Source organism: Branchiostoma belcheri, unplaced genomic scaffold, assembly GCF_001625305.1.
Source record: "Branchiostoma belcheri isolate BF01 breed outbred unplaced genomic scaffold, Haploidv18h27 scaffold44, whole genome shotgun sequence".
In the NCBI taxonomy this organism is placed as follows: domain Eukaryota; kingdom Metazoa; phylum Chordata; class Leptocardii; order Amphioxiformes; family Branchiostomatidae; genus Branchiostoma; species Branchiostoma belcheri.
In genome coordinates, this window is record NW_017804065.1 from 577,127 (window position 1) to 590,629 (window position 13,503).

Here is a 13,503-nt window from a genome sequence, read left to right on the forward strand (position 1 = left end):
TGGCGGCGGTTAAGTCTGCTCGAGGCCGGGGGCTGGTTGGCGTAGTCGGGCGGCATCGTCGGGATGGCGTGCGGTGGGTGCGGCCGCTCGCAAGCGGCAACGCACCGCTGCCACCAGATGTAACAGGACGAAGAAGGGCGCACGTCTGAACTCGTCAATGGCTTGATCTCAACTCATTTATTCAATCTGTAACCGGCCGGTTCTAGAGCCCCTTCCCTCGAACGGTACCGGTATAGATCACCTGTTCGAACACGACGTTGGCACGTGCGCTGGCACGTGTTCGAACAGGCGACCGCGGCACCGCCCAAGGGAGGGGATAGAACCGGCGATAATATACAAATGCTTTGATACTAACAATATACATATTGTTACACTAATAAAGTTTTGTTGTGCTAAAGTTAGCTGAACTGAATGATTCTTTTCTGTGCCAATTTCCTATACAATACTTGATAGAAGTTAGCTGGGCTTGTGCCACGTCGTGACATAATTTGATTGATTCGATCTTGACCCCATTATGGCGCCTCCCAAAAATCAAACCCTTGTGTAATTTTTCGATTAACAAGTCATGAAACTAGCCTTATTTTACCAGCCAAATTTACCCTTCAAAATGCAGGAAATAGCGTTTTAGAAGGTTTAAATTTAAAAATTTCCCCGGGGGAGCATGCCCCCGGACCCCCCTAGGAGGGTCAAGCCACAACCGGCGCGACCCCTTGCGCCTTCGGCGCTCGTCTGGATGTTGGCTCATGCAAAACTGATATGACGGACAAAAATTTCAACCTGGCTAGAACCCTGGTACCAACGTATTTAACCTCCTTGGTAGTACTATGCTATGGACCTGTGTAAAATGTGGTCACCCTTTAGTTGTTGGAAACAGTGTGACATTTATTTAACATGTTTGTTTTAGGGAAAAGGTATCAATGGGGACAACAAAGATGTCAAGCATCCACCACCAGAAAGTTCAAACCCATCTGTACAGTTTCAGCAAAGAACTGATACTCAAAGCAGCGGCAACATGACAGAACAGAGCTACACAAACAAGCCCGTAAGTCAATAAGTATATCACACATTCTCATTACCCAGTAGGTTTTTTTCCTGAAACGATTGCTGAAAGGCATTGGATAGCAGGACAGCGTAGCTGCTATTTTTACAATCAACCATACTTAACTGGAAAATCTCTAACTTCCAAATGGCACATGTGGCAAAGGACCCTCCTTTTGGCGAAATCTTTAATGAACAGTTTTACCTAAGTCCAAATAAATTAACCAGAAAGTGAGCTTGAGAAAGTTTATCAGCTCTTGTCTACAATCATGTATCTCAAGGTAAATGTGTCCCAGACTTAAAGGCTCTGGAGCACAATGGAACTACATGACATTGTACACACAGTAGACACTGTTCTTATGCATTCAATTTGACTTTTTCATATTTTGTATATTATTTATACACATGTGGACTCACTAAAAAGGTGTATATGTTTTCATAAGAGCGTCAGAGCTTACAATATACACTTAATCTAGTCTTACATGTACTAGTTATAATAATTACCTTCACCAAGACAGTTATATTAATTATTAGCTTTGCCAAGAAGATTATGTTTTTGTTGGTGTTTGTGTGTCTCTGTGTGTGTTTGTTATCACCTTTACTCAAGTACCTCTTGTATGACCAGTCTTGTAAAGTTCTGAGGTTACACAGCCTCTATGAGAGAGTGCCGAGAGTTCGGGAAAAAACTGTGCAAATCAACTCTCTATCACCACTGGCTTCCTCAGACAAGAGGCGAAGTAACAGGGAGGTCAACAAGGCAAAAAAAAAAACAAATTCGACCCTATTCTAGCACGTACAAAGCGCTACTTCAAGAGCCCCTTGCCCTATAGTAAAAGTCCTAAATGAGTTATAAACGTAAACGATTAATGTATTATGTCTTTTATCATTTACACATATAGAGATCGCAATTCAATTTTATGTATAAATGCCTAACTAGAATGACATTTTAAAGTTTTTAAGGTGGGCACTGATGTAATGAAACATGCAATTCAGCCTCTGGGCTACAAAATGTTTTTAATCAATAAACCAGTCATCATCGAGAAGGCTAAGATGGATTGTCGCAATATTTGGAAGGTAGGTAGGTATATACTTTATTAGTTTTTCATGAATCCTAAAAAGGATTAGATTTCGGGTCCCCTGGCAGCTGAACTTCCAGTTTTGAAATTCCATAATCTTAACATGCTAGCCTCCTTCGCAGACTTCGGAGATGGTGGTATTAATGTTTTTTGATGCAACTTACTAGTATGCAACGGAGGGACAGTTTTGCCGCCGAGGGACTTTGCCGGTAAAGACAGCATGTTGTTTGTTGGTGGTGGTTTGACCTCACTGATCACTGGACTGGAGGGTAACTGACCGCACAGCATCAAGTTGCATACTAGTAATAGAAAGAATCGCACATTTTACCAGCAAAAATAGTACTGCAAAGTTTTGTCTTGGTTTAATTGCATGAGATGCTTAAATGCACAGCAATGCCTTTGTTGTAACATTAATGTTCAGACCCCCTTTCTGTGTTGGAACCTTCCACTATGACTCAAGCTGCAAGAGGGACTTTGCTGGGGAGAGAGGGTCTGAACCGTTTTGCCGCTTGAGAAGTCTAGAAGGGATGGGATCCCGGGATTAAGCCAGCCTTTCATATAGAGGCTATTAAAATGTTCACGCAGAGGCAAGGGCAATTCACATGTTCGCGCAAGGATAATTCACACATACACAAGCAAAAGGCTGGCACACGCTCACCTTCATTACGGTTGGTACAGCTTGTGTTATAGTGGAAGGTTCCAACACAGAAATAAGGAGGTCTTGGGCACCAAAACTGTCCCTCCGCGGCATACTAGTAACTTGTGTCGCTCTGACAGTGTATCGGAGCGCCCGAAGGCCGGAGGGCGATCCAATCCGCGGGGGGGCTGGGACCGAGGGTGATGCGGAATACACTGTTGTATTTTATTTATGTCATACCCAGGGCCACCCAAGAAAACACGCCTTTCAATGTGAAATGAGTGAAAATTTGGTGTCCCTAAACCAAAAAAATGCAGCAAAATCAATTCCAACGTCCTAATTTTGTATTTGAATTTTTGAAAGCGGTGCACGCGGTTAGGGCGTCACTAGTTTCATCACTAATGGTTACTTTCAAGACTTACTGCCTCTGAGTCAATAGATCACTGTCTTTTTATTACCTCCATGAAAAATGGAGGTATTGTTTTTGGCGCGTCTGTCTGTGTGTGTGTGTGTCTGTGTTTGTGTTTCCGCACATTTGTAGTCAGCATAACTTCATAATGCCTTTATGGATTGTGATGATATTTGGTATGCTGGTAAGTCTTAGGAAGACGAAGGTCAAGGTCAAATATGGGCCTCCTGGTGGATGACCTTGGTACTGCAGCAGAACTTCCGTTTTTTGTATCTTTTGTCCTGAACATGCTATGGTCTTGAATTTTTGGTGACAGATAGATTTTCCTGTCAGGAATAAGTGGTGTGGCTTTGGTCCCCCTAGCAGCTTGTTCTGGAACTGCAGGGGACCTTTGGGCTAAATCTTTGGAAGCCAATAAGTCCAGATAGGAACAACATATTTTCATCATTTTTGGCAGGTAGGTAGCTGAGAGAAAGATGTACATAATTAAATGCAAATTATGCAAATGAGGACTTAATTTGCATAATTAATGAGGAAATTCTATAATTACAGTGTTTTACATTATAGTACTTTCATACATGTAATGTATGTAACCTATGGCAGATGGAAAATCAACAGATACTTATTATGCAAATGATTACCTAATTTGCATAATTAATGCGAAAATTCTATGATTTCTTAATGGTGAATGATGGGAATGTCATACTTGGGACATCTGTAAGTTAATCAAAAGTTAACATCACGATGCATATATTATGTTAATGGTGAGGTCATTTGCGTAATTAAAGAAGAAATTTACATTTACATATCAAGCCCATATTTCATACAGGTATGAGGTCTCGGAACTCTTGTTTATTAAGCATTTTACTTGGTTGACAATTGCTACAGGAGATCCATGGGCCATCTGAGGTGTCACTAGTTATGAAAACAACCAGTGGTGAAGCTGATGAAGCTTTTGATCAAGGAGAGTTTGTGGTCATACCAAACCATCAGGCAGCTACAGCAAAACAGCTGGCTTTTGAGCAGACAAAGGTAGAGATTCCAATTTCTGAATTCATGTCTGATAAGTGATACTACAAGTTATATGTCATTGAGTTGATTTGTCATTTTGTCTGTGCAAACATGTATCTGACTGTTTTTCAGTACACCTGGAAATTTGAAAGAATAATTATTGATTTTTTCATTACAATTTTCACTGTCTCAGGAGGCAATTATTGGCTTAGTGTAGATACAAATTTTGTACAAAGTTTATTATACAATATACTGTCCTTCATCTAGGCAACAATATCAGCCATTGAGTCTAACAATTATCAGGTGCTGTGGGTGCTTAAAATTCATGTCATTTTTATATCTATTTTGGATGTAATGGGCTCTGTTACATATCTTAATTGTGAGGCAAACAAATGCAATATTAAGTGCATTGTGGTGGTTCAGGGCAAAGACATTAACCCTAGCTGTTGGCAAAACTTTGGAGGGATTTAACGTTATAGGATGTTATTTCATGATTCACAATATAGATGTGTTGGAAAAGATGGTGGCATAGCATTTATAATATGTGGTTGACTTTTTTGGCTTTACAGCTACTCCAAGTGGAGTTTTTCTTGTATGTTGAGGAACTCGGTGAGTGTTCAACTTGCGATGCTGTCCTGTACGTCCGTGAAAATGGACAGAGAAAGAACTACCCATTAAAGCCTATTGTAGACAAGATTTTGTGGACAACCAAGCATCCTGTGCTCTTGCCAGCTGACAGAGACACTCGCTACCAATATAGCGTACAGTACAAAGCGAAGGAAAACATCTTACAGACAGTTGGCAAGGCTCTTCATGTGGTCAAAGGTGAAGAAGCTTTTTGGATTGATGAAATGACAGCTAGAATTCATGGTACAGCTAATATTCACAGGGATATCTTTGAGAACTCAAAAGTTGAAAAGAAGTACAAACCAAGCATTGAGTTCTATGGGAAGCTGTTCTTCACAGAAGATATTTTCAATAATGTAATGAAGGGAAATCTAAAGGAGAGGCTGCTCGAATGGGAAGATCTACAATTCCCAAATCCAAGCTTTACTCCCAAGGAGAAGAGGAAGATGATTTTGGAAAGAATCGCAAAGTTATGCAAGAGAGCAAATTGGACGCAGCTATCTTTCCTCTGTGTTGTGCTTGGAAAAATGTCACTACAGAGTGGCTTCTACTTGGAAAAGCTCGACTTCACCCAAGCTGATGCTAAGTCACTTCTTCAGGGTTTGTCAAGTTCAAGAGCTGAAGACATTCCATCCAGCTGCATCAGTGGTCTGAAGATCATTGTACCGCAGTTATTGACTGCAGCAAAACAGGATGAGCCCTGGGTCTGGCTTGTCACCAACTGCAGCAAGCTCTTTGAAGCCAGCTTCCTTCTGCATCAGGCTTCATTAAAGGAGTTCAGAGAGTGGTCAAAGAAGCGTAATCCAGCTCAGTACATTGAGTACTCAAAAGTTGCTGTGTATAATCTGATTCAGCAACACTGTCAAGGAGATCCACAAAGCCATCGTCTAATTGCAGCATTACTGAGGGAGGCCCCCGACATTGGAACAGAGATTGCCATCTTTGAAGTTGTTGCAGAATATCATCATGTTGATAACATTCAATCGGTGCTAGAAGGCCTGGAAAGTAACTGTTTAAAGAGCATTGAAACCATTATGAAGTCATATAGGGAGCCCAGGAACATAGAGGAGCTCTACCAGCTGTGGACAGTGGTACATGAAGGCAGAATGGGTCCACTTGTCCAAGACCAGATAGCAACAGCAGTAATTGGACTGGCATCCAAATCTCGTACCTTTTCCCCAAACCAGGCTGATAAACTACAGAAGATGATCACAGACAGCATGCTCTTTCCCAGCAGAAAGGCATTGGATCTTTTAAAAGTTGTAGCAACATCGAAAGATCAGGTTTTTCAGTCCATGTTCCTGGTACTAGCCCATGACAAAAAGATGAGCCAAGAAATTGACAAAGAAGATGCAAGGAAATTGTCAGTCAAGTGGCTGAACACTGCCATAGAAGCACACTGCACCACAAGTCGAAAGTACTACCAAACCACAGTTGTAGCAGACATGAACATACCAAGAGCGTATGATGATCTGCTCAAGGTGATGGCCACAGAGCTTGTGGGTGGTGACAAAACAATTGAAATGGCCCTTGGGGATGTTGTTAAGGACTTCATAAAGAAGTTTGGATGGAAGATACTACTGACAAAGTGTGAGGGGATGAAGGATATGACAGAACAAGCTCAGCACTTGTATAAAGAACACCTGGAAGAGATGATCAAGCAAGAGGGTAGTTCACAGCTGTCTGAGGATGTGCTAGAGATAGCCTACAGTATCTGTGACATGAAGCCCCCCATGGCATCACTTGGACTGGATATCAAATACAAGTAGGTAACATTTTGTGTTGTTTGAATTGAAAGAATTAAGGAAACTTTTGATAATATTCTTATTAGGTTTTTATGTATTTCTAGAACATTTGGGTTTTGTTTTATACAGCCCATATCAACATTGCAGTGCAAATCCATTACTTCCTTCTTCTCATTGTTTTGTTGCTAGTATAGCAAAGTTAGAATTTCAGACTTCAAAATGGGCAAGTCATTTAAACAACTTTTGTTTGTTTTTTCCAGGCTGACAGAAGACCTGTTGGTAATGTTGATGAACTTAATGGATTTGCCTGAGAAGAAACCTGACCATGACCTGGCAGTCAACCTCCAGCTCCTCTTGACTGTGGTAAGACAGTCACGATTTTGGCTTGCAATGCTCAATGCAAAGGGAAGGACAACACAACTTCATAAGCACCCAAAATGTAAAACCGTCACTGGTGTGCTCATAGAGTTTGGGGAGCAATTGGAGTCAGGAAATGTAAAGATCCAACTTTTCCGAGCAGTAGTTGAGAAAGTCAGTGACATGAGGGGAGGTATGGACGTACTTGCTCTACTAATTGATGCAACAAGGAAGCATGAAGGGCAGGGCAGCATTTCAAAACCAACAAAGAATGTGCTGCGTGATATCATCAAGCAACTAGAATCACACAAGCAGTTGTTGGATAATATAGATAACCTGCTGAACATGTTCACCTCTATGGTAGAGGGTTTTGTCAAAATCAGTGATATCTCAAGTCTACGAAGTGACCTCCAGAAGCAGAAGAAGAGGTTTAAAGAGGACAAAACTTTGACAGTGACAGATTTAAGTGAACCTACATACTGGGGCAAGCTGTATGACCTACAAGAGCCAGCCAAATCTCTTGATGGCTTCCAACAGTCATTTGTGTTTAGAAATGTTCTCCAACGGAACTTTGCAGAGAAAGATTGGAAGGAAGATGGAGGAAAGGATGATGAGACCTCTGAAAACTCAGAAGAGAAGAAGACAGAAGAAAACAAGCCTTCTGCAGATTCAGGTACAGTTGAAGCAGGTCACTCTTTATCTACTCCTCCAGCCATCTCTATGGTACAATTAGTCAACAGTCTGTCAGAAGAGGTTCTAGATCAATTCAAAGAGCAATGCCAGCCACTCACTGAGCACAACCTGAAAATTCCATTGGAAACAGTACAATTCATGTTTGCTGGCATCCCTGATGCTTATAACATGGAAACAGAATTATCCCTCCTAAATAAGTTGCTCTGCAGCAAAATTCCTGCCTCAAATAGAAAAGCTCTAAAAGAGTTTGTTGAGTTTCCCAAAACCCAAAAGAAAGTACACAACTTGTCTGCTGCACTTCAGCTGTTCCAAGTCTCAGTGGAATCTACCAGTGACCTTTGTACTGCCTTGCAACTGTGTGAGAAAGGAGCTGTACAGGACACCTCTTTGAGTGAGCTTCACAGAGCTGTGGACAAAGTGGAAAAGATTGTCAGCAAACTTTCAGAGGAGGACAATGACATCATAGAACAGTTGAGCAGGTCATCAGAGCTTCTGGCCTTTCTTAGAGATTTAGTGGATGAAGACCTGAGGAACCTAATAGATGCTGTTGAGGAACACTCTGAGCAGTTTGTGAATGAATCCACTGTCTCAAATCTAATTGAGGTAAAGAGGTACTTGCAACCACTGCTTAAAGACAACTTTGACAACAACCCAGAAAAGTTTATCAACAAACTCCAGCACTATCGCGAGATGTCTATAAAAAATCTACCGGAGAAGATCAATGACTGCAGCATTAATTTCCACAGTTTGAAAGGCCTGTATGCAAGTGTTGCCAATCGAGGAGAGATGACCAAGGAAATAGCTCACAATGCATACATGAAAGGTCATTACGCTTTTGACCTGGACACCTCTAGCACATGCAAGGTGACCATGTCTTATGACAGGGGGAAAACAAAAGCTAGCCACTCCATGTCAGACCTCCGTGACTTGCGTAGCAGGGCCTTGCTGATTGTTAACTCAGATAAAGGTCTGACATGCCCACCTGGGGAAGTGCCACAAGTCTCTGAATCATCTACAGAACTGTCTCACTTCATCGCCTGCATAGACTTGGCCTCCAACATTGCCTTGTCCTGTGAAAGTCTCCATTCCTCTGGGCACTTCAAGTACCGAACCTTTAAAATGTCTGTCTCAAACATTGAGGAACTGACAGACTTAGATGCAAGGTTGAGGGATGAGTATGCCACCTGGCAGGAAACATTGAAGAGGGCCAGAAGAGAGCACTACTATCTCAACTACCTTTACTCTGACCAGCTCTGGATCCTTGATGATTTCTTCAATGGGCACCCCATTACACCCCAATTGGATTCACTCTTCCACTTTATTCATCCCTCAATCACTGTGAATGAGGAAGTGAGGAAGATGTACACATCGCCAAAGAAGAAGGGAAGCAATCCTTACACAAGACTTTGTCAGATTGGCTCAGCAATGGACAAGATCTGTGGGAATCTTCTGGCTCCAAAGAGACAAATGCATAAGAAGCAAAAACAGCAGTCACCAAGTACAACAACTTCAAGTATATCATCACTTCGTACAAGGGTCCAAGCTGGAAGGTTTTTGTAGCAGCACTTGATGCAGAAAGTTCTCAAGTTGTGAACGTTATCATGAATCTGTATGAGAGTACAACAGGTAGCTTTCCAGAACCACATCAGATTATCATCTGCAGTCCAGACACAAAATGGGAGGAACTTCACCTTCTTCTCCAAAGGTGTGTTGGAGCCCCAAACCAACCTCAGCTGGGCAATTGCTTGTTCTGCATTGCTAATGTGGAGCTCCTACAAAGTGACATACAGTTCAAGCTTGTGGATGAGATCAAACAACTGCACTCATTAGACAGCCCTTTTCTCATGGCTTTGGTATGCCGAGGAGGGGCGCATCATCCCATCTTGGATCAGTTTTCACGTCTCACCCACAGGATCCAAGGCATGAGTGATGTTGCTATGAGGCAATACTTCTCCACCTTGTGGCCAAATGTGAAAATGGTGACGTCAGACATCCCTGGATTGGGGGAAGACAGAGTTTGCTCAAGAGCAGGGAAGCAGAAAGGGCATGGGCGTGGTGTCATTTCCCATCGGGGGACCCATCACAAGAGATTACCTGGTCAGACGTTTGGCAAACCTGAGAGTACAGCCATACCAAGTTCTGCACCTAGACATTTCACCTGTAGATGACCCACACCTATTGGATGCTTTCATATTTGAGCTCATTGTTGTAGGTGCTGTGCATTCAGGAACGAATTTGGCACGCAGACCTACAGAGCACATCATTATGGAAGTAGCTAACACCCTAAATCATGCTCTGCGTAACACATTGGTAACAAGCATGTGCTTTGAAAGGGTTCATCTCAAGTGGGAGAACTACCAAAACTTCATCATCAGTCCAGAGGTCAACAGCCCAGTTCAGGTTGTGTGCCACTACCTGGAGGCATTGGATAGAGCAACCATTGATGAGACAGACATACCACTGTCAGGACCAAAGAGGGTCAATCCTCTCCCTGCCAAACGGTGTAAAGATCTTTTGAGAAAGTACTTCTCAACAGGCACTGACCTTTCCTTTACCATAGTTGAGATATTTTTGTCCGTTCTGGCAGACCAGCTCAAGAAATTCTCAGCCAGTCAGTACTTTCGCACTGCAAATCTACGTATCATGTTGGGAGATAAACATGAGCACCAAGTCCGAAGGAATCTGTTCACAGCCCTGCTAGATGTTTCAAAGGAATTTGCATCCCGGTCAGTACTGTCCTGCCGCAGCACCCAGTCATCTGCAATGACAAAGGAACAAGCTGTTCAAAAGCTGAAAGAAGCTGCTAGTACATCATCATCAGCAATGCAGATGGTCAGTCGAGTAGAAGGAATGATTCGTTGGGCAGACAGCAACCATTTGATGGTAATCTTTCACAGCCAGGACGCACAAACAGTATCTGCACTGTACAGGAGCCTCCAACAAGTCCCTGTCAAAATACAGGACTTGTTCAAACAGCAGGTTAATCGACCTCTTCCAGATTTTTCAACTTTAAATCAGAGTGACTTGCAAATGATACTGGAGCGGATTGCTCGAACTACATCTCACAAGCTGGGGAAAGAGAGGACTGGTACACTTGACAAGAGGTATGCCCTAACTCCAGACAATCTGTTAAAGATGGCCCTTGTCATCATGAGGGTGAGGGCTCGCATCCCAGTCATCATCATGGGAGAGACAGGCTGCGGCAAGACAAGCCTCATCAGGTACCTGGCAAAAACATGCGAAGTCCCATTCAAGGTCCTCAGCATCCATGCTGGAGTCACAGAAGATAAAATCATAGCCCTCGTAGACGACAGAGCTAAAGAAGCAAGGTCAAACCTGTCTCGTGAGGTTTGGGCCTTTTTGGATGAAATCAACACCTGTGACCATCTTGGACTAATCAACGAAATCATTTGTCATCATTCCATGCTCGGAAAGAAACTGCCAGAAAATCTGATCTTGTTGGCAGCTTGCAACCCCTATCGGCAACGGGAAAGCTCTCAACTGCATACAGCTGGCCTGGAAGGTAAGATCAGCTTTGATGAATGCTCCAAGCTTGTGTACCGAGTGCACCCTCTACCAGAGTCAATGTTGGACTATGTCTGGGATTATGGGACCTTAAACGAGAAAGATGAAAGGTCCTACATCACAAAAATGGTCACTGGTGTATTCCCTGCTGAATCTAAAGTCAAGCCTGCCATGCTCGTTGATCTCTTGTCATCTTCACAAAACTTCATTCGGAAGGTGGAAGGGAACCAGTTCGGTGTCAGTCTGCGGGACGTAAACCGTTGCCGCATTCTGATGAAATGGTTTGTGGAGATGCTGAATACAAAAGGACTACAGGCTCTCTACAAACAAACAGGATACTGGACAAGGTCATACATGTATGTAACAGGTGTTTCTCCGTGTGATGAAGTCGATGTGCGAAGTGTCATCCTTACACTTGCACACTGCTATCACTCCAGACTTGCAGATTCAGAGAATCGCTCAAAGTACAGGAAAGAGTTGTCAGAAGTCATGAGACAACACAAAGTCATTGTCTCTGAACAAGAGATAGAAGACGTCATCCACAAGGAGCAGCTAGATCTTCTTGAGCGAATGGAGCTGCCAGAAGGTACAGCAAAGAATGGAGCACTGTGTGAAAATGTCTTTGTATTGCTTGTCTGCATCTTGAACAACATTCCTGTCTTTGTGGTTGGAAAGCCAGGCTGCAGCAAATCCTTGTCCATGCAGTTGATTCGGAGCAACTTAAGAGGTCGGGATTCATCCAATGAGTATTTCAAGAAACTTCCACAACTGTATGTTGTCTCTCATCAAGGCTCAGAATCTTCAACTTCGGAGGGAATCATCAAGGTCTTTGACAAGGCCAAGAAATACAAAGAGCACAATGAAGGAGGTGTCCTGCCTGTGGTGCTTCTAGATGAGATTGGTCTGGCAGAAGAATCTAGATTCAACCCATTGAAAGTTCTACATAGTCTGCTGGAGCCAGCTGAGGATGACTTCCCTGACGTTGCTGTAGTGGGAATTTCAAACTGGGCTTTGGATGCTGCAAAGATGAACAGAGCTATTCACCTGTCTCGCCCTGAACCAGACAAAACCGACTTGTACAAGACAGGGAAATCTCTTGCCCAGGCTGCACTGGAAAGAGCATATCAAGGTGGCAAACAACTCACTATGTCACAAAATGATGCTCTTAAAGCCCTTGCTGAGGCTTACTTTGAATATGAGGAAAAGCAGACTTACAAAAACTTCCATGGTCTGCGTGACTACTATTCGTTGATCAAATGTATCTGTTTGCCAGAACATGTCAATACAGGTGCTGTTGTCATGCCCCAGTTCAACCTCAAAGTTTTGAAGAGAGGGCTTCTCAGAAACTTTGGTGGCCTCCCGACTGAAAGGGATACCATCATGGAAACATTTCAACAGAAACTGAAGGCCCTTCACATTGATCTTGATGAAGAGAACCTCGATGTGAAACAGCTGATACAAGACAACCTACGGGACAAGCAAGCTAGACACCTCATGCTCATCACCAGTGGTGACTCAGCTGTTGGCATCCTGGAACAAATGATCAGGGACTCAGAAGATCTGAACTGCAGAGAGAAAGTCACCATCTTTGGGAGCCACCTAGATGACGACCTTTCAGAGGACTATGACTACCGTACTCTCAGCCGAATCATCCTCTGCATGGAGAGAGGATGCATCTTGATACTGAGAGATCTTGACAGCATCTATGGCAGTCTGTATGACATGCTAAACCAGAATTACACAGTTGTTGGGAAGAAGCGAAACTGCCGTGTAGCCCTTGGAGCATACAGCAACCCGATGTGCCAAGTGCATGAAAACTTCCGATGCATTGTGCTGATTGACCAACAGAAGGTGAACTACTCAGACCCACCCTTCCTCAATCGCTTTGAAAAGCAACTGTTGAGGTTTTCTGATGTGATCGATCACCACCAGATGTCTGCAATTACGAAGCTTCAGTCTTGGGTTGAAGACATCTCAACAATACCTGGACAGCAGTTTGTCAAGGAGGATTTGTTCATTGGGTTCCATGATGACACTCTTCCCTCCCTAGTGTTGTGGCACAGCAATCATGGACAGGATCTCAGTCAGAAGGAATTGCTGACTCGCTGCAAGTCTGATCTGATGTGGATAGCATCACCAGACGGCATGCTTAGAGCCTCCAAGTCCAAACTGGCAAAAACAAGCTTGCCTGACATTTTCAAATTGCAAGAGGAGTACTTCAGCCAACCAACTCACAGAGGACTACAAAAGTTCCTTGAGCACATGTTGCATGGTGAAGGTCCAGTCCCAACTGCAGGAAAAGATACCACCAATGAGTCTGGAGAACATCCTGACATGTACTCCATGCAGCCTCCATTGCTAAAGCTTGTCGTCCACACCTTCAGT

At 43.2% G+C, this 13,503-nt stretch overlaps 1 protein-coding gene across 1 annotated transcript in view; it reads left to right on the forward strand.

The window, feature by feature from the left end:
• LOC109478413 overlaps positions 1-13,503 on the forward strand; it is a 29,086-nt gene that overhangs the window by 7,015 nt on the left and 8,568 nt on the right. The window contains 6 exon segments of the mRNA XM_019779942.1: positions 905-1,042; positions 4,049-4,192; positions 4,741-6,563; positions 6,804-9,139; positions 9,142-9,596; positions 9,598-13,500. Of these exon segments, the coding sequence (XP_019635501.1) occupies positions 905-1,042; positions 4,049-4,192; positions 4,741-6,563; positions 6,804-9,139; positions 9,142-9,596; positions 9,598-13,500 (8,799 nt within the window).